This window comes from Elephantulus edwardii, unplaced genomic scaffold (assembly GCF_000299155.1).
Source record: "Elephantulus edwardii isolate Elephantulus edwardi_28Jun2011 unplaced genomic scaffold, EleEdw1.0 scaffold00192, whole genome shotgun sequence".
Taxonomy (NCBI): Eukaryota; Metazoa; Chordata; class Mammalia; order Macroscelidea; family Macroscelididae; genus Elephantulus; species Elephantulus edwardii.
Genome location: NW_006399942.1, coordinates 3026877 through 3051422, shown reverse-complemented (window position 1 = coordinate 3051422; position 24546 = coordinate 3026877). Strand labels below are relative to the sequence as shown.

Here is a 24546-nt window from a genome sequence, read left to right as displayed (position 1 = left end):
AACATATTGCGATGGGAAAGTCTGCGGTTAGGGACCTCTCTAAAGTACTCAAGAGCAATCGCGTCTCTCTGGAGACTAAGGTGCGCCTGATACAGGCCATGGTTTTTTGCAATCACTTGTTATGCATCAGAGAGTTGGACAATGACTAGGGAGGATAGAAGGAGAATTGACGCCTTTGAGCTGTGGTGCTGGAGAAGAGTATTGAATGTACCATGAACTGCCAAGAAAACAAACAGATTCATCCTAGAGAGGATTAAACTAGGCTGCTCCTTGGAGGCAAGGATTCTGGGGCTTCGCCTGACATACTTTGGACATGTTGTAAGAGAGACAGGTCTTTACAGAGGGACATCATGCTGGGTAGAGTAGAGGGACAGCGCAGGAGGAGAAGACCCTCTATGAGGTGGATTGATTCAGTGACTGGGGTACTCGGGATGGGTGTGCCAGAGGCAATGAGATTGGCACAGGATAGAGCACGGTTTAGGGCTGTTGTACATAGGGTCGTTATGAGTCGCAAACAACTCGACGGCACATAACAACAACTACCTTTGCTATTGTAGTGTAGAGTTGGAACAGACACATAATTGACTCTTCAGTGGGTTTTTCAGAGGCAATTAATCGCATGTGAGGAGACTGCCCATCCTTCACCTGCGGAGCAGCTAGTGGCCTCAAACTTCAGGATAGAGACTGTAAAGTTCGTTTGGGTTTTGAATAATTTTTATCAGTATTACTATTTTGAAAAGGGAGCCCTGGTGGCCTAGTGGAAAGAAACAACACTGCAATCCTGCAGGCCCATGTTTCAAGGCCATCAGCCGCTCTGCAGGAGAATAATGGGTAATCTGAACACCCACTGGAGGGTCAGCTATGGGTTAGTTCCGACTGTCTGGTACACAACAACAATTTAAAAACCTGGTATTCTCTAAGTCGTTGTTGTTGTTGTTATGTGCTGTCGAGTCACCTGTAACTCATAGCAATCCTATGTACAAAAGGCCTAAACCCTGCTGTATCCCTTGCCAATTTATTTTCTCCAACACACCTATCCCCATTACCCCAGCAATTGAATCAGTCCATCTCATCGAGGGTCTTCCTCTCCTGTGCTGTCCCTCCACGGACCTCCCAAGCATGATGTTCCTTCTCCAAGGACTTATCCTGCCTTTCAACATGTCCAAAGTATATTAGATGAAGGTTCAGAATCTTTGCATCCAAGGAGCAGCCTAGTCTCAGCTTCTTCAGGACGAACCTGTTCATTTTCTTAGCAGTCTATGATATATTAAATTCTCTTCTCTGGCACCACACTTCAGAGCCATCAACTCTTCTTCTATCATCCCTAATCATTGTCCAACTCTCTGATGTATAGCAAGTAATTGCAAAGACTGCCTGTATCAGGTGCACCTTAGTCTCCGGACTGACACCATTGCTCTTCAGTACTCTGGAGAGGTCTCTGATAGCAGACTTTCCCAATGCAATTCGTCTTCTGATTTCCTGGCTGCTGGTACCAAGAGTGTTGATTGTAGAGCCAAGCCAACTGAAGCTGTCAACAATCTCAATCTCTTCACCATCTATCATGATGTTGCCAATTGGCCCAGTGGTGAAAATCTTTGTTTTCTTCATGTTGAGCTTCAATCCATATTTGAAGGCTGCAGTCCTTGACCTACTGCAGCAAGCGCTTTGGGTCCCCTCAGTTTCAGCAAACAGGCTTATGTCATCTGAATAACACAGATTGTTGATGAGTTTACCTCCTACCCTGATGCTTCATAGACCCAGCCTCCTGGATAATCTGTTATGCATATAGATTGAAAAGATACGGAGATAGGACACATCATTGATGCAGATCCTTCCAAGTATAGGTTAAAATTGAAATTTTCCAATCTCAATGCTTAGGTGTTACAGCTAATTATTAACAAACTTCCTTTCTAAGTATTTAGAGGGTTTTTTTTCCTAATTTTTAAAAATTAATTTTAATGAAAGTTTACAAAGACTTAAAGTTTCCAGTCAATCATTGCTGCACTTTTCTCTCTGCTCATCTCCTCACCTCTAATTCACTTTCCTCCTTGATGAGTAAAAGAAAAACTCTTCAATTGTTAAGCAATCCCTCCCCTCAAGTCCATGCCCTGATACTAATACCTAATCATATATCCCTTTTAAACAGTTCTCTCCCTCATCTGTTTCACTGCAGTATACAACATTCCTCCCCTTCTTTCCTTCCTTCAACCTCAATGTCAGTCCTGCTTTACAATAGTGGCCCTATGCAATATTTGTCCTTTTGTGACTGAGATATTTCTTTCAGCATAATGTTCTCTAGGGTCATCCACTTTGCATAATATTTCATAAATTCCTTGTTTTTCAGTGCTGCATAGTATTCCATTGTGTGAATATATTAGAGCTTCTCTAACCATTCATTTGTTAATGGACACTTGGGTTGTTTCCAGCTCTTTGTTATTGTGAACAAAGCCGCAATAAACTTGGGTGTGCATATATCTGCTTGGGTGGTAGTTATGGAACAACCCTTGAAGTCCTAATCCACAACATAAACAGTCTTCCAAGCATCCTGGAAAATCTACAAATAGGAAAGGATAAAATAGATGAATGGGTGGCTGCAACTACAATCCCAGAGGCGCACGGTTCGAATCCACCAGATGCTCTGCTGGGGGAAGGAGGAACAATCTCCTCCTGTACCAGTCAGATCTGATTTGACGGTACACTCACACAAAAATAATAAAATTTTTTTAAAAAAATAGATGAATGGGACCTTCTAAGAATCAAATCCCTATCCACATCCAAAAACTTCTACAGGGTAAAAAGGGAAGACACAGATTGGAAAAAAATAGTTGGTAATGACATGTCAGACAAGGGACTTAAATCTAGAATTTATAAAATACTCAAGCACCACAATAAGATAAAAGTTAAATAACCCAATTGAAAAATGGGCACAGGATATGAACAGACACTTCACCAAAGAAGACATTCATATGGCCAACAAACACATGAGGAAATGTTTAAAATCCCTAGCTCTAAGAGATGCAAATCAAAACAACTATGAGATATCATCTCATCCCAGTAAGAATAGCAAAATTTAACAGAACAGCAAACAACAAATGCTCGCAAGGTTGCGGAGAAATTGGAACCCTTATTCACTGTTGGTGGAAGTGTAAAATGGTGCAACCACTACGGAAGGCAGTATGGTGCTTTCTCAAAAGGTTGCAAATAGAAATATCATTTGACATTGCAATCCCACAGGACCACAGTTCAAATCCACCAGATGCTCTGCTGGAGAAGGAGGGGGCAATATCCTCCTGTACCACTCAGATCTGATTTGATGGTACACGTAAAAAATAATACAATTAAAATTTTTTTTTTAAAAAATATCATTTGAGCCAGCAATTCCACTTCTGAGCATTTAGAGTTTTTAACCATTCGGATTCACACATCATGGACTACGGCTGCGGCTTTTAAGTAGAATCTCCCAACATGTCTACAAGCTGATTTATATAAGCTGTTAGGAAAGGCTAACCCTCATTTAGGATTAACCATTTTTTTTAAAATGATTAACCATTTTTTTTTTCTTAAAAAGGAGGTTAAAAAAATCCTCTAGGGTTCTTAAAGATGATGAATCTTTCTCTATGGTATTCTAAGTGCATTGAATCTTGCTTTTCTTTGTTCTTTGCTTTTAGGGTGAGAAATGGAACAGAGAAATAAGTAACTTTATTTTCCCTACATATCACTTTCTGTTCAGTCACTTACCCAAGAGTGTCAGAATAGAATAGTGCTCCACAGATTTTTCTGAAATTAAACTGCCAGGGTTTTCTTCTGAGATGACCCTTGATGGACCCCTGGCTTCCAAGCTTTCAGTCTGCAGTATATTTGCACCACACAGAGACTCAGGTCAGAGTGAACAAGTCAAAGTAAACAAGATAATCTCAAATACTTAAACAACTTTATCAGAATAGCATAGACTTTTGTTTTGTTTTATTTAAATCATTATCAGTTTAAGATACTGAAAGGTTAATTGACATGATCCTTGAGATTTACTTTACAATATCCCAGCAAAGGAAAATGGGTATTTTTGGGGATAGAGGGGGTTAACATAAAGGAAAAAGAAATCTAAAAAATACTGCTCATTTCTAAAGTTCTGGAAGTTCATTATAATTATTGTTTTGTATTCATAATGTAAAAAAAGTCTACATGTGTTGGCATTTTCCATCTTTTTTTTTAATACTCTAGAACTGCTTTTTTTGCAAACCACTGCAGATCCACCTGTGAATACACTATTTCAAAAGGGGTGGTTCTTTACAAAAAGAGCACTGGTGACCTAGTCAGTGGGGAGTTCTGCTGCTAATCCAAAGACCAGTCCTCTCTGGTCATTGGAATCCATGAAAAGCTGTAAAGGACAAAGATGAGCAATCTTGTCCAGAGTGATTTACAGTTTCACAAACTTGCTGGATGGTTAAATATGAGTCTAGTCTGACTTTACAGGAGTGAGTTTGCGTTTTCTCTGCTGTATCTTGTTGATGTTATGTGCTGTCGAGTCACCTGTGACTCACAGTGACCCTATGTACAACATCTTGGAACCCTGTCCTATCCTAAACCAATCCTATACTCTCCGGCAGACCCAATCCTGCTTCTCCAGTCACTGAGTCAATACATCTCGTACTGGGTCTTCCTTTCCTGAGTTGTCTCTCCATGCTTCCAACCATGATGTTCTTCTCCAAGGACTGGTCCCTCCTAGCCACATACCCGATGTTTGTAAGACAGAACTTCAAAATCCTTGCCTCCAGGGAGTAGCTTGGTTTCACTCTCTCCAGGACTGACCTGTTTATTCTCCTAGCAGTCCACAGTATGTCCAACACTCTTCTCCACAACTCAAAGGCATCGATTCTTCTTCTATTGTCCTTAGTCATTGTCCAACTCTCTGACACACAGAAAGTAACTGTATCAGGTGCACCTTAGTCTCCAGACTGACATCATTGCTCTTCGGGATTCTAAGGATGTCCCTGACAGCAGATTTTCCCAATGCAATTTGTCTTTTGATTTCCTGACTGCTATGTATACTATTACAAATAAGTGTGTTGCTGTTATGTGCTGTCAAAGTCACCTGAAACTGTGTGACCCAATGCACAATAGCTCTGTACCCTGTCCTATTCTGTCTCTGACACACCTGCCTCTATTGCCCCAGCCATCTGTGGCAATTTTAAAGTAAAAACAAGTTTTGTTTTAAGAGTTTATTATAGTTCAAATCAGCATGTTGGTTCATTTTAGTGCCTGCACTGCCAAACCTGGAGGCAGGGACTGCTTCAGAATCTCCACCTTCTCTTTGCCTCTGATGACCAGGATATAAAGGTACCTGTTGCACCAAACCTTAATCTTCATATTATCCTTATTTTTCTTGACCTTGACATATCTGGCATCCTTCAGCTTGGCGTGAGCAGAAAGTCTTTGATTTCCTCAATTTTGCAAGCCATGGTGGCGAGGCATGAGGGCTACAGGCAGGTGCAGGTATAGCAAGCAGTCAAGGTGAGGAGGAAGCAGTAAAACAAGTTTTTAACACATTTTTCAGGCTACATAACAACCACCAGCACAAAGGAAACTCTGATTATCTAGAGTTAAAAAGCTTCAGGGCAATCCCAAAGGCATGCAGTTTGAATCCACCATGGGAGAAAGATAGGCAATCTCCTCTTGTGCAATTAACTGCTACTGAAAATTCACTGAAGGGTCAGCTATGGGTTGGTTTCGACACACAACAACAACAAACACTAAAACCTGCCTAAACTCATTGCCTACATATTGATTCCAACTAACAATGACGCTATAAAAGACAGAGTTTCCAAGACTGTAACTCTTTAAGAAGCTACACCACCTTTCTTCCATCACTGGAATGCCCATATTATGGTTGGTAGCCAATCACTTTAACCACCACAGCACCAGTGTTCCTTTTCAGACTTTGGGATACTGACATCTGAAAATCCCTTTTAGATTTCAGTATGAATTTTCTATGTTATTCCATGTCAACATCCAGCAGGGGTCCCTTCCTACCACGCCTCCACAGGCCTTTACTGGATCTGGCAACATGATATTCTTATACCTGATTTGCTGTTAGAGATATAAGACTTAACTGTTAGTTTGTTGTATCAGGGGAATGATCTACGTATTGCTAATTACCTTATAGTTTGTTATTGCTAGGTGCCACTGAGTCAAATATAACTCATAGTGACCCTATGAACAACAGATCTGAACCCTATACTATCCTGTGTCATCCTCACAATCTCTGACATATTCGAGCCCACAGCTGTAGTCACTGTGGCAATATACCTGGTTGAGGGTCTTCCTCTCATTCATCATCCCTCCACCATACCAATCATGATGTCATTCTCCAAGTAATAGCCTCTCACAGCAACATGGTCCAAGTATGTGAGATAAAGCTTTATCATCTTTGCCTCCAAGGAGCACTATGGCTGCACCTTCTTTTGGCATCCATGGGTATTCAATATTCCTCTCCAACACAACAGTTTAAAGGCATCAATTGTTCTTTAGTCATCCTTATTCATTGTCTAGCCTTCAGCAGCATAGCAAGTGACTGAAAAGACCAATGGCCTGAGTTGAAGTATCTATATTCTTAATTATTTATCATTGTTCTTATTAGAACAGCAACTGTCAGTTTTCTGTACTGAGATAACTTGTGGGTTGCTGTGATGCTGAAAGCTATGCCACCAATCTGTGGGTCAAGCTCCCAAATTAAGACAGACTACAAAGCAGGATTGGCCATCTACATCTTAAATAGCAGGCCTCTAAAAACCCTATGAACAAAAGAGGAACATGAATAGTTAGAGCCCAGATTGGAAGTTAATAAAAATGAAGAGGAAACAGCGGCAAACAAACTTTAACAGTTGGAACATGTAATGTATGGTATATGAAATAGATGGAACATTGAATGTATGAAGAATGAATGTTAGAAAACTATTAAGTTATGAAAGACGAAATGGAATGTATGAACATCGACTTTCTAGGTATTAGTCAGATGAGATGGACTGGGATCTGCCACTTAATCAGACAGTGCTATTTCATCCCCAGCATAATCATACTATGCTGGGAAGGAAAAACAGAAAAAGAATGGTGTTAACTGAACAGATATCAGATATCCAGCCCATGGACTGCAAAATGAAAAAACAGGAAAGTCTGAGAAAGTGCAGCCAGAGTGCTCCTTGGAGGCAAAAATGACAAAGTTTCGTCCCACATACTTTGGGCAGGTTCCTAGGTTATGCTTAGAGAGAGGGACATCACTCTTGGAAAGGTGAAAGGTGGGCGGAAGAGAAGAAGATCCTCAACCAGATGGATTAAAGTGACTGCAGCAATCTTTATCAAGTGCTTCAGGGATGATAAGCATGGCACAGAAGAGGACTGGGTTTACATCTGTTCTTAGGGTTCCTATGGATCAAATTTGATGGTGCCTAATAAAAGTGTTATTCCAACGTCTTGTACATAGAATCTCACACCTCCTTTCAGAAATGTACACAGAATGTCACACCTTTCAGAAAGGGCCCTTTTGTCTCTCTCGTCACGCGTTTCTGGGACATCCTGCAGGGCGCCCAGAGCCGGGTATTACAAGTTCTTCCGACGACAAGGAGGCGCCACACCTCAACATCAGCCTCAGTTTCTAGGGAGTCAAAGAAAACAGCAAGTCAGGAACGCCAGGGACCGGTGGCCCCGCCCAGAGGGCGGAGACCAGGCGGAGCAGCGCCTCTCCTCCGCCTCCTTTCGACTCACCGCTGCCCCTGGTGCCGGCGGCTCATGCGCCCGGCGCCACCTCCCCGGCCCTGGATTCCGCTTCCTCTTCTCTCGCGCTGCAGCCGCAGCCGCCTGCAGGCCCCGCGTCGCCTCCGGAGTCCATGGCCGGGACGCGCTGGGTGCTCGGAGCGCTGCTCCGGGGCTGCGGGTGTAACTGCAGCAGCTGCCGGCGCACCGGCGCCGCCTGCCTGCCTTTCTACTCGACCGCCGGCTCGTTCCCCTCCGGCGTCTCGGGCCGTCGCCGCCTGCTGCTGCTGCTCGGGGCCGCCGCGGCCGCTGCCTCTCAGACGCGGGGCCTCCATACTGGGCCTGCGCTCGCCGGGAGATTGGCGGGGCCTCCTCCCATCGCCGCTTCGGCCGCGGCCGCGGCTGCAGCCTCCTACCCGGCTCTGCGCGCCCCTCTGCTGCCGCAGTCGCTGGCGGTGGCCGCGGGCCCGGCGAGGTGCTACAGCCAGGTACGTGGGGGCCGCGCGCACGCGTCCCTCCGCGTGCGCTTCACGACGCGCCCGAGGGTCCGCGGCACGCGCCGCACACCCGCCTCCCCGCCCGCCCTGTGCTCCGATTGGGCCCCGGAACAAGGGACGCTCTCCTAGGCCTCGGGTTTTTTCCTTGTTTTGTTCTCCCCCTTGGAGTGTTTGGTCGGTTGGGCAGTGTAAGTGTGGCTAGGGATGAATGTTGAGGCCTTGTTTCCCGCTGGGCCCATGGTAGGTCTTGGGAGGCTCTTGACGCCCCCACCCCGCCTTCTTCTCGCTCCCTTCTCGGTGGTTGTGAAGTTGGGAGGCCGGACCCCGCGAAGGGCTGGGAGTTTCCGTGCACCCGGAGCTGTAGGCCTGGACGGATGCGGGTGCGCGTCGCGGGCAGCGGTGCGTGGGCTGGATTCTTAGGGGAAAGAGGTTCGCCCCCAGCACGCCGCGCTCCCGAATGTCCCCAGGGACAGGCGGACTGCCCTAGTTACTGAAGGTCACCTCTGCACCACCACTTCCTCTGACAGGACGGTGGATGGCCAGCAGCAGGGAAAACAGTTTGGAGACTGATAGGCGGGGCGGGGGAAGGGCGAACCAGGGCCTAGGACTTGGAGCCACGGTTGGAGAGCTCTGGAGTGAACCCGCATGTTTTTCTTTTTAAATTGTTAAAGTCAGTGTGCACTTGAACTCGGATTGCAGATATGTTTTACATTGCAGAACGTTTTCTTTTCCGCTGTTAAACGTGGCATTTAAAAAGTGTCTGCACGCTGACCAGAGCCTTTCGATGCTTTGGATCATATTTGCCTTAATTCAGTTTGCGTTCTTTAACTTGAGGAAGCTAGGGAGCTCCACAGCGTATCGGCGTAGCCACTTTTTGCCAGTGGCAGAGCTACTGATTTGAATCTTGGCCAGTGGTTTCTTCTGCCCTTTTCTGATGCGTATGCAATTCTGAGAAAATGGGGGAAAGTTGTTGGGTTGCGTTCTCCTTTATTATATGAAAAAACGAGGGAAAAAAACAACAAAAAACAAACCCCACAAAAAAAACCCAACCAAGTTCTCTTTGAGCTGATTGGATTCATGGCAACACTCCACCAGCTTCCCTGAGGTTGTAAATCTTGAGGGGAATTCTTCCTCAGCTTTCTCTCTTGAAGGGACTAGATGGAACAGCTGACCTGTTGGTTAGTAGGCCAGCCTGTAACCTACAAAGCTGTCAGGACTCTTCATTGTTTTCTGTGAAATTGACTATAAAGGTGTATCATCTGTTGATAGTTTATTACTTGGTTGACGCTGTGCTGCTGTAGGTTGACGTTTATTGATGCCTTAAAATTTTATTTAAGTCTTAATGAAAATGATGGAAGAGTACAAAAGAATGTAGCCATTTCTGTCTGGAGCTCCACAAAATGCAGGTGTTGGTGACTTGAGTCGTCTACTCAGGTTTCTGGTGATAGGATTTCTTCGATTCTTCTTAAATCCCAGTTTTTGCTTAATTTATATATACATATATATTTTTTCTCTCTCAATTTTGTAGCTAAAGTATGGCTCAAACCTCATGTTGCTTTTTAAAAGCTGTTTGTAATCTTTCTTTAATTCAGGTGGTCTTTATCTTTCCTGCTGTCTTGATTTACCCACTCCTTTGCCTACCAAGTTAAGAACATGCATCCAGCTTACCCCTCAAGGTCTTCTGCTATAATGGAACCAAGTTGTTTTTGCTAGCTCATCTTCTTTGGCTCCTAATTGTACCCTGCAATTTAGCCAACTGTGATTAATTGCTGTTTTTGTCATATAGGCCTTTGTATATTGCTATTTCCCTTTTCTTTCTTTTTTTTTAAATTTTTGTGTGAGTGTACCGTCAAATCAGATCTGACTGGTACAGGAGGAGATTGTCCCTCCTTTTCCCGGCAGAGCATCTGGTGGATTTGAACCGTGTGCCTCTGGGATTATAGTTGCAGCTCCTTACCACTAGGCCACCAGAGCTCCCCTCTGTTTCCCTTTTCTTAAGCTGCAGTGCCCTGTCTTTTACCTACCCTGTCGGAATTTTATCTATCCTTCAGGGCCCATCTCATGTTCTGATTGTCTTTTAATGCTCTGTTTTGAAAGCCTGTAAAATTTGTATCTTCATGAAAACACATAAAGTATTTTGTTTTGCCTGACTCCTGTCTTGTTTTAAATGACAGATTCTTGCAATTCGGATCCATCATGGTGTGTAGTGTGTTAATGATGTGAATCATTAGTCAGCCCTCAAGAGAAAGATGGGTATTCTCCTTGTAAAGATTTACAACCTGGGGAACACCAAGAGTTGAAGTAGGCTTTTTGGTATCTATATAAGCTAGCCAAACATTTGTTGAAAGGACTTCTTGTACTGTCTTAATAAAAAAAAAAATTATATCTCTTATGTAGAGTTTATTAACTCAAACCCTGAATAAAATTCATGTCTTCCTAAAATATTGCAATATACCTGCTTGTCGATTTAGGATGTACAGTCTAGGCTAAAAAGAATGCGTAATATTTATAAAATTTACTTTTTACCTGTGAAATAACAGAGCTCACCCAGCGGCACTGTGAAAGAAAGATCTGGCAGTCAGCTTCCATAGATTACAGCCAGCAAACCTTATGCAGCAGTAATATTCTGTAACATACGAAGTTGCCATGAATTGGAATTGACTAGGCAACATTGAGTTTAGGATCATTCCCATCCTCAAATAATATCCAGAGTATTAACCCACTGACAGAATCCACTGCCATCAAGTCAATTCCAACTGATGCCTACCTTCCACAGGGTTTCTGAGGTGATAATCTTTAATAGGGAGCTCTGATGGCTTAGTTTAAGGAGTTGTACTGCGGACCTACAGACAGGTGGTTTGAATCCACCAGCTGCTCTGGGGGAGGAAGATTGACAATCTCTTCCCAAACAATTTACTGCCTCAGAAAACACAAGTTAACTGTGAGTTGGTTCTGAGTCAACAGTATACGACAACAACATAACTTTAAGGAAGAAGACTCCCATCTTTCTCCTGTGGAGCAGCTAGAGAATACACTACTGACTTCCATTAGTAGTGCAGTGCTGCCAGACTTTTCTAGGATATCTGTCTATAGAAAAATATTTTCTAGGGAGCTCTGGTGGCCTAGTGGCAAGAAGTTGTACTGTAATCCCAGAGGTATGCGGTTCAAATCCACCAGATGCTCTGCTGGAGAAGGAGGTGCAATCTCCTGTACCTGTCAGATCCAATTTGACGGTACACACACAAAATAATAAAATAATAATAATAATAAAAAAATCTAAGAAAAAAAAAGAAAAATATTTTCTATCTTATCAGAGAAGTAGTTTTCACATTTCTTCATTTATCTTGGAAGGAGTCAAAAACTACCTACCTGGAAGACCTTCCATCACTCCCTGAATATGAACTGGCTCCATCCAAATTAGGCGAGGAAGTGGATGATGTTTATCTCATTCGCGCTCAAGGATTGCCCTGGTCATGCACTATGGAAGATGTCCTTAACTTTTTCTCAGGTATATTTTATAGGTACACTAAATATGTCTGTCTTTGAGAGGGTGAAATCATGTTTCTCCTTGGAGGCTAGGATTTTGAAGTTCTCACATAGTTTGGGCATATGGCCAGGTGGGACCAGTCCTTGGAGAAGGACATCATGCTCAGAAGGGTAGAGGGACAGAGCAGGAGAGGAAGACCCCTATGAGATGGATTGTTCAGGGAAATGGGGGAAGATGTGTTGGAGTCACTGAGACTGGCTAAGGACAGGGCAGGCTTCGGAGCTGTTGTACATAGGGTCACTATGAGTCGCAGGTGACTCGATGGCACAGAACAACACTATAAATATGTATGTAATTTTATCAGACTAGAAGACATAAATCCTACAAAAATCCAAGTCATTCTTTTCTGCACATATCCTATTTGGGAATTGTCTCAACCTGGCTGGTTATGTGTTTATACTAAGTGATTCCATGTGTTGTACCACTTGTGGCATATAAAATTTAAAGACTTTGTATACCACAAAAGTAGTTAATTTTAAACATTTAATTTGAAACGTTGAGATTGTGTGGTATCAACCCACTTTTTTGATGTTTTTACATGTACATAGGAAAAAGCCAAACCTGATAGTAGACACATGAGGTTAAGGTTAGCTCTTTATGGGATGCATTTAGATTGATATATAGCATGCACACATACATGTAGAACACAGGAGTAATAATGTACCCTTAATATATTTGAAAATGTTTTTCATTTTTGTGATTTTAAAATTTCCTCTTGAAAAGCTTTTTTAAATGCTACCTTAATATGATCAAAAAGATATTTTAATCTGCGTCATTATATGGTCAAGCATTTTATAAGCCAATTGCACCTTAACCTTGTTTCCATTCTAAGAGATTCCTTTCCTTCATGATGAAAATGGAGGAAAATAAAATATGGAAGCAAAATTATTATTACAGAAGGTAATTAGAATAGTTAAGATATTTAACGCATAATTTAGTCATATCTTAATTATTTAACTTATTTGAAACTGATTATGGAAACATTGTGATGGATAGACATGCATTTTGACTGATTTGCTGTGAAAAGGTCAGGAAACCATAAACTTAATAGTGTAAAGTTTGTTTATTTTTTCTACTTTGAGATATTTGGTTGGTTTCAGTGATTGGGGTTAGCATAAAAACTGTGAAAGGCATTTTGCTTCATATTTTGTTTTCCTATTAGAAAATTGCATTCATAGTGACTTTTATCATTTAGCTGAAAGTTTTTCTGCCCTTAATTGATTTTATTCACATATTTAGACTGCAGAATCCGCAATGGTGAGAATGGAATACATTTCCTCTTAAATAGAGATGGGAAACGAAGGGGTGATGCCTTAATTGAAATGGAGTCAGAGGAAGATGTGCAGAAAGCCTTAGAGAAGCACCGCATGTACATGGGTCAGCGGTATGTGGAAGGTATGGGAAACCATAGTCTGGCTTTTCGGAATTTACTGTGTTAGCACCTTATACTTCTTAAGGAAGTTTCCATTTGATCACTAACATTAGTGAAATATTAGATAACCAGTGAAGCCATGTTATCGCTTGTGAAAATGAAGCACAGATAATCTCAGTTTCTTACCAATAAAAGAAGCATGCTGATTGAATTTAATTGTAAATCATGTGAATTAAATGAGTTAAACTAGTCTTTGAACAGTTAATGTCATTTATTCCAGAGAAGCCCCTAAATACTAAGAATGTTAGATGTTTAATTCTTTACCTACTAAGTTGTATTTGGGTTTGGTTTTTTTTGTTTTTTTTTTTTTATTAACACCCTTCTTTGATAGAGTTTTTGTGTATCTCTTGTGCTTTTTCATTGTAGTGTATGAGATAAACAATGAAGACGTGGATGCCTTAATGAAGAACTTGCAGGTCAAATCTTCACCTGTGGTAAATGATGGTGTGGTTCGTTTGCGAGGACTTCCTTACAGTTGCAATGAAAAAGACATTGTAGACTTCTTTGCAGGTATTTTTCAAAAAGCATTTGCAGTAGATCCTGTAGTGGAGTTCTTGATCCATATTTCCAATATTATAAAAAAAAAAATTAACCCAACTCATTACTCTTCAGTTGGAACCGATTCATAGCCAAATTTCTAATGGGTTTTTGGAGGCTATAAATTGCACGAGAAGAGGTTGTCCATCTTTCTCCCTCAAAGGTTGATGAATTTGAACTGCCAGAGAAGATGGCTACTTTTAGATGAGCAGCACAACTCCCTATGGACTGTACCACCAGACTTCCCTAATATTATAGATGAAAGTTTTGTTCTTTTACAAGGAGGTTGAGGAGCTGGGTGCTGCAAAAGGGGACATAAAAAAGCTTTGATCTCATTGACAGATCTTTGAAGGAGGTCAGAGTTCACCGTTAAACTATATTTTCTCATTATCATGATTGTATTAATAGTTTATTTAAAATAATTTTCTAATCTCTAGTTAAAAATAATGCACCATTATTTGTAATCTCTTAAGACTTAAATCTCAGCTGCTCCTCAGTCTATAATGTTGTTGTTGGTAAGTGCCATCAAGTTGCTTGGATGACAAAAAAAGAAGTAGGAGTTTGTTACAGGTAGACTGCTGGGACCCTGTTACTTTTATTCTGAAATACAAGTATATAGTATTGTTACCTTTTGATTTTATAATAATTTTCTTTCTGGGTATGTGTCCAGCTTTGGGACAGGCAAAGTAGCACAAAAATTTTATTATAAGTGTGTTAATACGTAGGGGATAAAGGTTGTTAAGTGCTGTTCAGTTGACTCCAGCTTACAGTGACCCTGCATACGACACATTGAAACTGCTCTGTTCCGGGCCATCCTCACATTCTCGACTTTGCTTAACCCTGTTATTACTGTGACTGTTAGTCCATTTTATTGAGGTTCTTCCTTTCCTTCTCTGACCCTCTACCTTTTCAAGCATGATGTCATTTTCTAGGAATTGACCCCTCCTCATAATAGTTCAAAATGTTTAAGACCAAGTCTTAACCATCCTTGCCTCCCAGGAGTATCCTGACTGCCCTATTGAGAGATTGACTAGTTCTTTTTGTCAGTCCATGTCATATTCTATACTCTTCTCTAGCACCACAAAGACAACAGTTCTTTCATCAGTGCTTGCAAAGCAGTTGAAAAATACCATGGCTTGAGTCAGAAAGCAACTTAGTCTTTAAGCTGACATTCTTGCTTTTCAAGGAGATAAAAGGTCTCATAGTAATACTCATTTGTTGTATTTTTTGTGTGTGTGTGTCCTAGGACTGAATATAGTAGACATTACTTTTGTTATGGACTACAGAGGACGGAGAAAAACAGGGGAAGCCTATGTGCAGTTTGAAGAACCAGAAATGGCCAACCAAGCCCTGTTGAAGCATAGGGAAGAAATTGGTAATCGGTGAGTTACATAGAAAGTAATAAAGCAGAATGATAATACATTAGGTCATTTTGTGTTGTGGGTATTAATGAGTGTAGAAGTTTGCAAACATAGTATGATAGAATAATGTAATGGACCGTCACTTACATGAACAGATTACTAATATTTTATGATTCATTCATCTTTTTTTCTCAGTATTCATCTTTTTAAAAAGCAACATACGCTCACATAATTACAGTTTCATTATAGCGCTTAAAAAAAACTTAGTATTATTTAATGGCAGTCCATAATTACATTTTGCCAGTTGTCCCAGAGTGCGTTTTTTTTACAGTTGATATGTTTGAACCAGGATCCAGATAAGGTCTGAATATTGCCTTTGATTATTATTTTTCTAGTTCTCTTAAGTCAGAGCAGAACCTTTCATTTTACAGTGTTTTCAGTTTTTCTCAAGTGCTTTTAACTTTTTCTTTGTTTTAAACTTTGATAGAAATCTGGTGAGTTGTCTTGTAGTTTCTCACTTATCTGTCTTAATACCCCCTCCTGATGTCAGTTGACTTGTTTTACTGCTCTTTTATTTCCTGGAGACTGCAAATTGATAGGTAAAAGTTTTGAATTGGTAAGGTTAACGTTTTAATAAGGATTTCTATAGGTTGTGCTCTGTATCATATCCGAATCTAGACTGAATTATGGTCAATGAAGTAAACTCACAATAGATCTGAATTCTAAATATTTGAGTCAAATAGAACAAAAACTGGAGCAGGAATAATTATAGTTCAAAGCCCTGGCATGGAAATCTAAAAGTGTGATGAGCCCGTTTAACAATCTGATGCAGGAAATAGGATTTATTGCTAGGACTGGGGAGATCGATACATTCAGGGTGGTGTGGTGGACCTCTTTCTTTGAGCAGTACACTGTGTACAGACTTTTTTCTTTTTCTCATGGCTATTCCAGGTCACTCATATTTTCCAAAATCAGATTCATTAAAGTTTGAATTTATCGGCCATGACTAAAGCAAGAAGAACCATTTTGAAGCCTTGATCACATCACATTAAAATGAGTATAATGGTCAATAGACTTATTATACTTTGATTTCAAAGTGTAGTCAAAATATTAGTGAGTTTTAAATTACTGTTTATTGACCTTGTTAAATTTTTTTTTAAATTCTGCTTTAAAAGAAGCTGATGTCTGTTTATAACATTTGTTAAAAGGCCTTTATTGAATTTTATTAGATGAAGCACTCCCTGACGTTCCAACTTTCTTCCAACATCATCTTTACATTTTCTTTTACCTTGGAATACATAGCTGTTTTTATGTAGGAATGATAATGCAGTATACAAATATCATCAGTTAAGAAGTGTACTCTTTCTGGCCAGAAACTGCAGATTACTTAAAAAAAATTTTTTTTTTTATTATTATTATTATTTTTTGTGTGTGTACCATCATATCAGATCTGACTGGTGCAGGAGGAGATTGCCCTTCCTTCTCCAGCAGAGCATCTTGTGAATTTGAACTATGTACCTCTGGGATATTACAGTGCAGCTTCTTGCCACTAGGCTACCAGAGCTTCCTGGATTACTTTTACAACTTAAATTTAATAACTTAGTTTAGAAAAGCAGTGGTTCAAAATAAATTTCAGAAACTTGGATTTGATTGATAGAGGTTATTTGCTGTTATGGAAGTAAGTTGGAATTGACATTTAGTTCCAGAATTCTCATCCCTTGACTAGTGCAGTTTTAAAAAAGTTGGCTTTTCAAATACTGTGATGTCTTAGTCAAATGTGATAAATTTTTAGAGTTGAACTACATGAAATTCTTAACCAAATGAACAAGAAAAACTCCTAATCAGGTTATTTCTTTTCAGTACACACAGTTAAACTTAGGATAGTTTCTTCATGATGTAAAGCAGATAAAGGAAATTGTTAAATATATATGAACACTGTTTTCTGGAGGGGAAAAGATTAAATCAGTTAGTGGTAAGAAAACTTTTTATAGACAAATATTACATCTATTTTTACTGCCCATCCCATTGCTACCTTTCCTTGTTTCATTTGTTCTCTTTGGATATCTGTTTTTCGTAAGTTCTTGATGTTATTATATGCACATTTGTTTTAAATGGGTTCAAAGTTAACTTTACGTGACTTAAGCCTATTTATTTTTGCTTTGACACAGATACATAGAGATATTTCCGAGCAGAAGGAATGAAGTTCGAACCCATGTTGGTTCGCATAAGGGAAAGAAAATTGCGTCTTCTCCTCCTGCCAAGTATATAACTGAGCCAGAAATGGTATTTGAAGAACATGAAGTAAATGAAGATGTGCGACCCCTCACAGCATTTGAAAATGAGAAGGAAATAGGTAGGGTCATGCCTTCTCTTGAGGCTCCCTGGGTCTGTTTAGTAGATTTTTAATTTATTTTTTTTTAACCATTCTGTTTTTATGACCATTTGGTATAAAATTGTTATGACTGTAGGAAAATGGAATTGAGTTGGAAAGAAAGGTTTAATGTCTTTGAATGGCATGGATAGTTGAGCACACCACTGCGAACTGAAAAGTGTTGGTTTAAATCCACCCAGAAGCACGTGGTACTTGGGCCTGATCATGTGCTTTTGAAAAATTATAACCTTCAAAACCCTGTGGAGTATGGAGTTGTTTGGCAGCACTTTTTTTTTTGTTATTTTAAGCATATTATGTTCTTTGAATATAGGCAAGTCGGGTTATTTGCTCAGACTTAATTGTTTCGTGGATCAGACATTGTAGGTTTATCACTAACTTAAAACTACAAATATAAATAAAAGAAAGTGAATTTTAAGCTCGGGAAAGATTTAGATAGAGAGCAGGAGTATTTTTTGACCTGAAGATTTTTGTTTTCCTGTGGATTTAATTACTCCTTTGATTCCTAACCCCAGAATAGCGTTTTGAATGTTTGCCATTTGATAAATCCTTGGCCTTTGAAAGCCCTGTGAACATTAGAGAAAGGATCATTATAGCAGTGTAGTGGTAAGGCCCACACAGGAAGTCATTTGAAATGAGGAAAAAACAGTAACAAACATCATTTAATAAGGAACATGGAATGTATGTAGCTTGTATGTTGGAAAACTGGAAATTGTTAAAAATGAAATGGAACGAATGCATATCGACATTCTAGACGTTAGTAAGAAGAGATGAACTAGCTTTGGCCACTTTGAATCAGATAATCATATGGTTCACTGTGCAGGGAATGAAAAACAGAAGAATTTTGTTGTAGTCATAGTCAAAAAGTCAATTTCAAGTTCTATCCTGAAATACAGTGTTATGAATGATAGGATAATATCATAGGCATATAAGAAAGACTGTTAACACGACTGTTACTCAAATATATTTCCTACATAAAGCCAAAGAGGAAGAAATTGAGAATTTTTACTAAATTTTGCAGTATGAAATTGACCAAACCAGGCAATCAAAATAATGTTAATTGGTGACTGGAATACCAGGTAGGAAAAGAACAGTATTTGGAAAATAGGGGCTTGGTGATAGAAATGAGGCTGGAAATAAAATGATTAAATTTTGTATTTACAATGATTTATTCATTGAAATACCTTTTTTTTAAAAGACACAAATGATTTTACACATGGATTTCACCTGATAGGCTGCATAGGAATCAGATTGACTACATTTGTAGGAGAACTCATTAGAGAAGCTTGTTATTAGTAGTCAAAACTAGGCCAGGGCAGACTATGGGACGGATTATCAGTTTCTCATAGGCAAGTTCAAAATGAGGCTGAAGAAAATGAAAATAAGTCCATAGGAACCAAGATGTGATTTTGAATCAGTTCCATCTGAATTTCATGATCATATTAAGAAAAGGTTTGAGGCATTGAACAACAGTGATTGAAGACCAGATGAGTTGTGGGATCATATAAAGGATCATCCATGAAGAAAGTAAAATGTCATAGAGCCATGTACAAGGATCTGGGGTTGGGAGGAGGTTTCTTAAATATAGGGCTGCACAGTTTGATGGGTGGAGCTAGGGATAGGGGAACAGTCTGGTGTGAAAACAATGTTTATCAACTTTATGAACTTTGTATGTAAACCAATGTAAATAAAATTTTTTAAAAATTGTAACAAAAAAAGAGAAGAAACTGAAAAGGATATCAGAAGAGACTCTAAAGATTACACTGGAGCATCGAGAAGCCAAAACCAAAGGAAAACATACTGAAGTGGAAGAACTGAATAGAAGATTTTGAAGAGCAGCTCTGGAGGACATAGCAAAGTATTACAGTGGAATGTGCAGAGAGCTGGAATTGGAGAATAAAAGGGAAGAAATCACTCTGCATTTCTTAAACTGAAAGAACTGAAAAACAGATTTAAGCCTTGTGTCACAATATATTGAATGACCTACAGAGCATCAAAGATGATGGAAGGAATACACAAAATTGGTATACCAGGAAGTTTTGATTGATACAGAAAAATTTCAGGAAGTACCATATGAACACGGTTAACACTCTTGGCAACAGTAGCCAGGAAATAAAAAAACGTATTGCGATGGGAAAGTCTGCGGTTAGGGACCTCTCTAAAGTACTCAAGAGCAATCGCGTCTCTCTGGAGACTAAGGTGCGCCTGATACAGGCCATGGTTTTTGCAATCACTTGTTATGCATCAGAGAGTTGGACAATGACTAGGGAGGATAGAAGGAGAATTGACGCCTTTGAGCTGTGGTGCTGGAGAAGAGTATTGAATGTACCATGGACTGCCAAGAAAACAAACAGATTCATCCTAGAGAGAATTAAACCAGGCTGCTCCTTGGAGGCAAGGATTCTGGGGCTTCGTCTGACATACTTTGGACATGTTGTAAGGAGAGACAGGTCTTTAGAAAGGGACATCATGCTGGGTCGAGTAGAGGGACAGCGCAGGAGGGGAAGACCCTCTATGAGGTGGATTGATTCAGTGACTGGGGTAATCGGGATGGGTGTGTCAGACAGAGGCAATGGGATTGGCACAGGATAGAGCATGGTTTAGGGCTGTTGTACATAGAGTCGCTATGAGTCGCAAACGACTTGACAGCACATAACAACAACAACCATATGAACAAGAGCCAGTGGTAATGAAGAAGGAAATAGAAGCTGCATTGGAGGCTTTGGCAAAAAATAAGGCCCCGGGAATTGATGGGATACCAATTGAATTGTTTTAACTAACAGATGCAGCCTTGAGTGCACTCACTAGTCTATGCCAGAAAATTTGGATGACACCTGTCTGGCCAGCAGATTGGAAGAGGTCCATATTTATTCCCATTTCTAATAAAGATGATCCAACTGGTATCATTGATACCACATACAAGCAAAATTCTGCTAAAGATTATTGAAAAACATCTAGAACAGTACATAGATAGAGACCTTTCAGAAGTTCAGGCAGAATTTAGAAGACATCATAGCACCAGGGACATCATTGCTGATGTCAGAAGGATCCTGGCTGAAAGTAAAGAATATCAGAAGAATATGTATGCATTACTGACTATGCAAAAGCATTTGACTATAGATCATACCAAATGGTGGCTGACATTTAGAAGAATGAGAATCCCAGAGCACTTAATTGTGCTCATGTGGAACCTACACTTGTACCAGGAGGCTGTAGTGTGAAAAGAGCAAGGGAACACTGAATGGTTTAAAATTGCAAAAGGTGTGTGTCAGAGTTATATTTTCTCTCCATACCTATTTAATCTGTGTGCTGAGCAAATTATCTGAGAAGCTGGACTCTGTGAGGAAGAATATGGCCTCAGGATTGGAGGGAGACTCAACAATAACCTGTGTAATGCAGATGACACAACCTTGCTTGCTGAAAGTGAGGAAGACTTGAAGCACTTGTTGCAGAAGATAAAGGAATGCAGCCTTCCATATGGATTGTATCTCACTATCAAGAAAATAAAGATTCTTAACCACTGGACCTATATATAGGCAGCATCATGAATGATGGAGATGAAAACTGCCAACAGCTTCAGTTTGCTTGGAACCAGAGTTAACACCATGATACCAACAGTCATGAAATAAGGAGATGCATTGCACTGGGAAAATCCACAATTAAGGTCCTTCCCAAATTATTGAGGAGTAATGATGTCAATTTGAGGACTAAGGTGCATCGGATTCAGGCCGTGGTCTTTCCCATTACTTGATACACATCTGAGTACTGGACCATGAATAAGGATGACAGAAAAAGAATTGACACCTTTAAGCTGTGGTGTTGGAGAAGAGCACTGAACATCCTATGCACTGCCAACAGAATGAGGAGATATATTTTGGAGAGGGTGCAGCTGCTTTGGAGGCAAGATTGATGAGGGTTTGCCTCACATACTTTGGGCTTGTTGCTAGGAGGGGCTATTCCTTGGAGAAGTACATGATGCAGCAAACGGTGGAGGGTAGCAAAGGAGAGCAAGACCCTCAGTGAGGTGGATTGACACGGTGACTGCAGCCAGTGGGCTCTTGTGTGTCAGGAAGTGTGAAGATGGTGCAGGATAGAACCAGGTTCAGATCTTTTGTTCATAGGGTTGCTATGAGTTGTACTTAACTTGATTGCACCTTATAACAATGATAGCAAGATTATCCTTCAACATGTTCTTTTTTTCCCCCCACAAATAATTTAATTTGTCATTATTTAAAGTCTGAATTTGAAACAGATTCTTGAACTGGTGGCTCATAACCATCAGCACCTTCACCTTTAGCACCTGTCTCATCTCCTGTAGCTTTTCCAGAGCTACCACCTTCACCATGAAGCTCCATGAATTTGCCCATTTCAACTTGGACTTCTTCAGCATTTTTATGTTTCTAAAAAATATATCAGATGATAAATAGACTGGCAGGTCTTTTCTGTCTTTCCCAGTGCTGTCTGGATCAGTTTATTGACCATCTCCTTCAAGTCATTTGTCTTTACCTCTCAGGTCATGATTTCCATCATTTTCTTCAAGATTTGGCTAAGATATTTTCCAAATCTGATTGTTGCATTTTTTATTTTTATTTATTTATCTTTTAATACCAACACAAGACAGAAAAAGCAAATACCCATTGGTAGTCTTGACATCAGCGTGAGCTTCTGTTATGGCCTGCCATTTTTTGACCAAGCAGCAAGTTTTGTCACGAGTAAGATCCTTGCCATGGAAGTTGGTGAGGCAGTTTTTGCCTTGAGCATCCTCAGTAATTAGCTTGAATTTTCTAAATGCAACCTCATCATTTTGCAAACCAGCAAAGCTCACTTCAAAAACACGAACCTTGACTCCATCAGATGCAGTTTGAGTACTTGTGCCTAGTGTTTTCCCAATATTTCTTATATTAAACATAGCGGATGCCTTCACATTATACCACTCTTTCTTAGAAAACGGATCAACCACTTTCTTCTTGGCTCCTTTTTTGCCACCTATTGTAAGGTGACCACCATGGTGGTGCCCAGAGAGCAAAAAGCATATTCTCTTTTCAGTGCATGTAATCTAGAATGTTTCTCTTGTTTTTTAAGTCTCATTCATTATAATTTAATTTTCTCTGTTATATGGATATACTGTTAATTTATAATAAATGGTTTTAGGTGTTCAGGAGATAGTTGTTAGAAGGCAGAAATTTCACATACTTTTGTCTTTCCTACTAATTTAAGACGGAAGATTTTGACATAAAGGCCATAGCTAATTATAATTTGTTACAAACCTTTGAAACAATTACATAATTGATAGTGCTCTTTTTTCTACCTTTCAGAGTTGCCCAAGGAAATGTCAGAAAAGCTTCCAGAGGCTGTTGATTTTGGAGCTACACCTTCACTACATTTTGTTCACATGAGAGGATTGCCTTTCCAAGCTAATGCCCAAGACATTATAAATGTGTGTGACAGTAAGATAATACTCAATACCAATAGTTTTCAGCAAAAGTAGTGAAATTCAGCCTCTATTTATTTAGAGATAGTAGAGAAGAAACAATATTTCTGCAGTATCTAAATTAGGATGGCATCTTCATAGCTCCAGAGATTTTTTTTTAATTTATTTTCTGTAGCTGAAAAAAAAATATGGATCTGGATATTATTACAATAAAAGATAGAAGAGAATTTATAACTGCCAGATAATAGGATGTGGATTTAGTGTTCAAAATAAAGGAGCTTGATTTTAGACTAAGGTTCGGTATGCTGTACTAGTTTGCAACTTTATTTAGATTGTCAAGATTTTAAATTTTGTGAATTTTAAATAATATTTTTATTTTCTATTTGACACTGTGAAAAAAGACAACATAGCAAAGTCATGAGGCATAAATTTTAAGTAGTTTTAAATATAGAATTACTAAATGGGAGCCATTCAAGCAATATTCATTATTTCAAAAAGACTTATGGGAATCATATCTATACCAAGGTAATGAGTGTACAGTTATGTTAAAACTCTTTCCTGTTGCTTTGGTTTGTAGGTGTGATAACTCAAGGTAAAGCTTTGTTTATGTAGTACTGATATAAGGCTGCTTAGTAAGTAGATGTCTGATTAAAAAATAGTAAAAACCAATTATTAGATGACATCTATTTGATGGACAGTTTTTAGTATCAGGGAGAGATAGATGTATGTGGAACAAATACTAAAATTAGTCCTGGATTAAAGTATTTACACTTGTTACATGCCGTTGAGCTGTAGGTGACTTGTAGTGACCCTGTGACCAAAAGACCTAAATGAACACTTGCATAACTTTCTTCGTTTCTCTAAATTCATAGGGTTTCTAGAGGCAAGCTGTTTTGGAAGTGGATACCATTCCTGTTTCCAAGCTTGCTTTAACCGGGGATTGCCACCAAACACTGTCCACCATGGGTGACCAATATCACATTTGACATATCAGGGTCACAGTGTTCAACATCATAGCGAGTTACCTCTATATAGCAAACTGACAGACCAGTACTATACCACCTAGAAGAATGTTTGACCAAAACCAATTTAAACCAGGCCTGAGGGCTGCAGATTAAAATCACCCACCTTTGGCTTGGTAGCATCACTTTCTGTCCATCATGCCAACTTTGCTTTTTATTATATGTTGTTGAATGCCGTTAAGTCGTAGGCGACTCATAGCGACCCTATGAACGAAAGACCTGCACACTTGAATAACTTTTTTCATTTCTTCAAGTTCATAGGGTTTACACGTAGAGCTTTTAATTATTAAGGAGTAAATATAAAAAATATAACTTGAGTTTGGGCAGAATTGGAAAAGCCCAGAGAGGTAGTAAATGTGTATTATTTTACTGGTTAAGGAGATTGTCGAAATTTAAATTTATCTGCTATATGACTCAAACTTAGAGAAAACTTAAAAACCTAGATGGCCTTCTCACATTTCTCTGTGTTTCCTTTGTGTTTCTCTTGTATAGTTTTTTGCTCCACTGAAGCCTGTTAGAATCACCATGGAATACAGCTCCAGTGGGAAGGCCACTGGAGAAGCTGACGTGCACTTTGACACTCACGA

General features: G+C 39.7%; 1 protein-coding gene and 1 pseudogene across 1 annotated transcript in view; one reads left to right on the top strand and one right to left on the bottom strand.

Moving 5' to 3' along the window:
• Positions 1-7877: 7877 nt before the first annotated feature.
• The window catches only part of GRSF1 (G-rich RNA sequence binding factor 1), a 48785-nt gene continuing 32116 nt past the window's right edge, over positions 7878-24546 (top strand). The window contains exons 1-8 of the mRNA XM_006896847.1: positions 7878-8231; positions 11592-11748; positions 13027-13182; positions 13586-13729; positions 15003-15138; positions 17286-17470; positions 22822-22943; positions 24452-24542. Coding sequence (XP_006896909.1) covers positions 7878-8231; positions 11592-11748; positions 13027-13182; positions 13586-13729; positions 15003-15138; positions 17286-17470; positions 22822-22943; positions 24452-24542 — 1345 coding nt within the window. The remainder of the gene's footprint in view (positions 8232-11591; positions 11749-13026; positions 13183-13585; positions 13730-15002; positions 15139-17285; positions 17471-22821; positions 22944-24451; positions 24543-24546) is intronic.
• Positions 21733-22749, bottom strand: LOC102848193 (annotated as a pseudogene).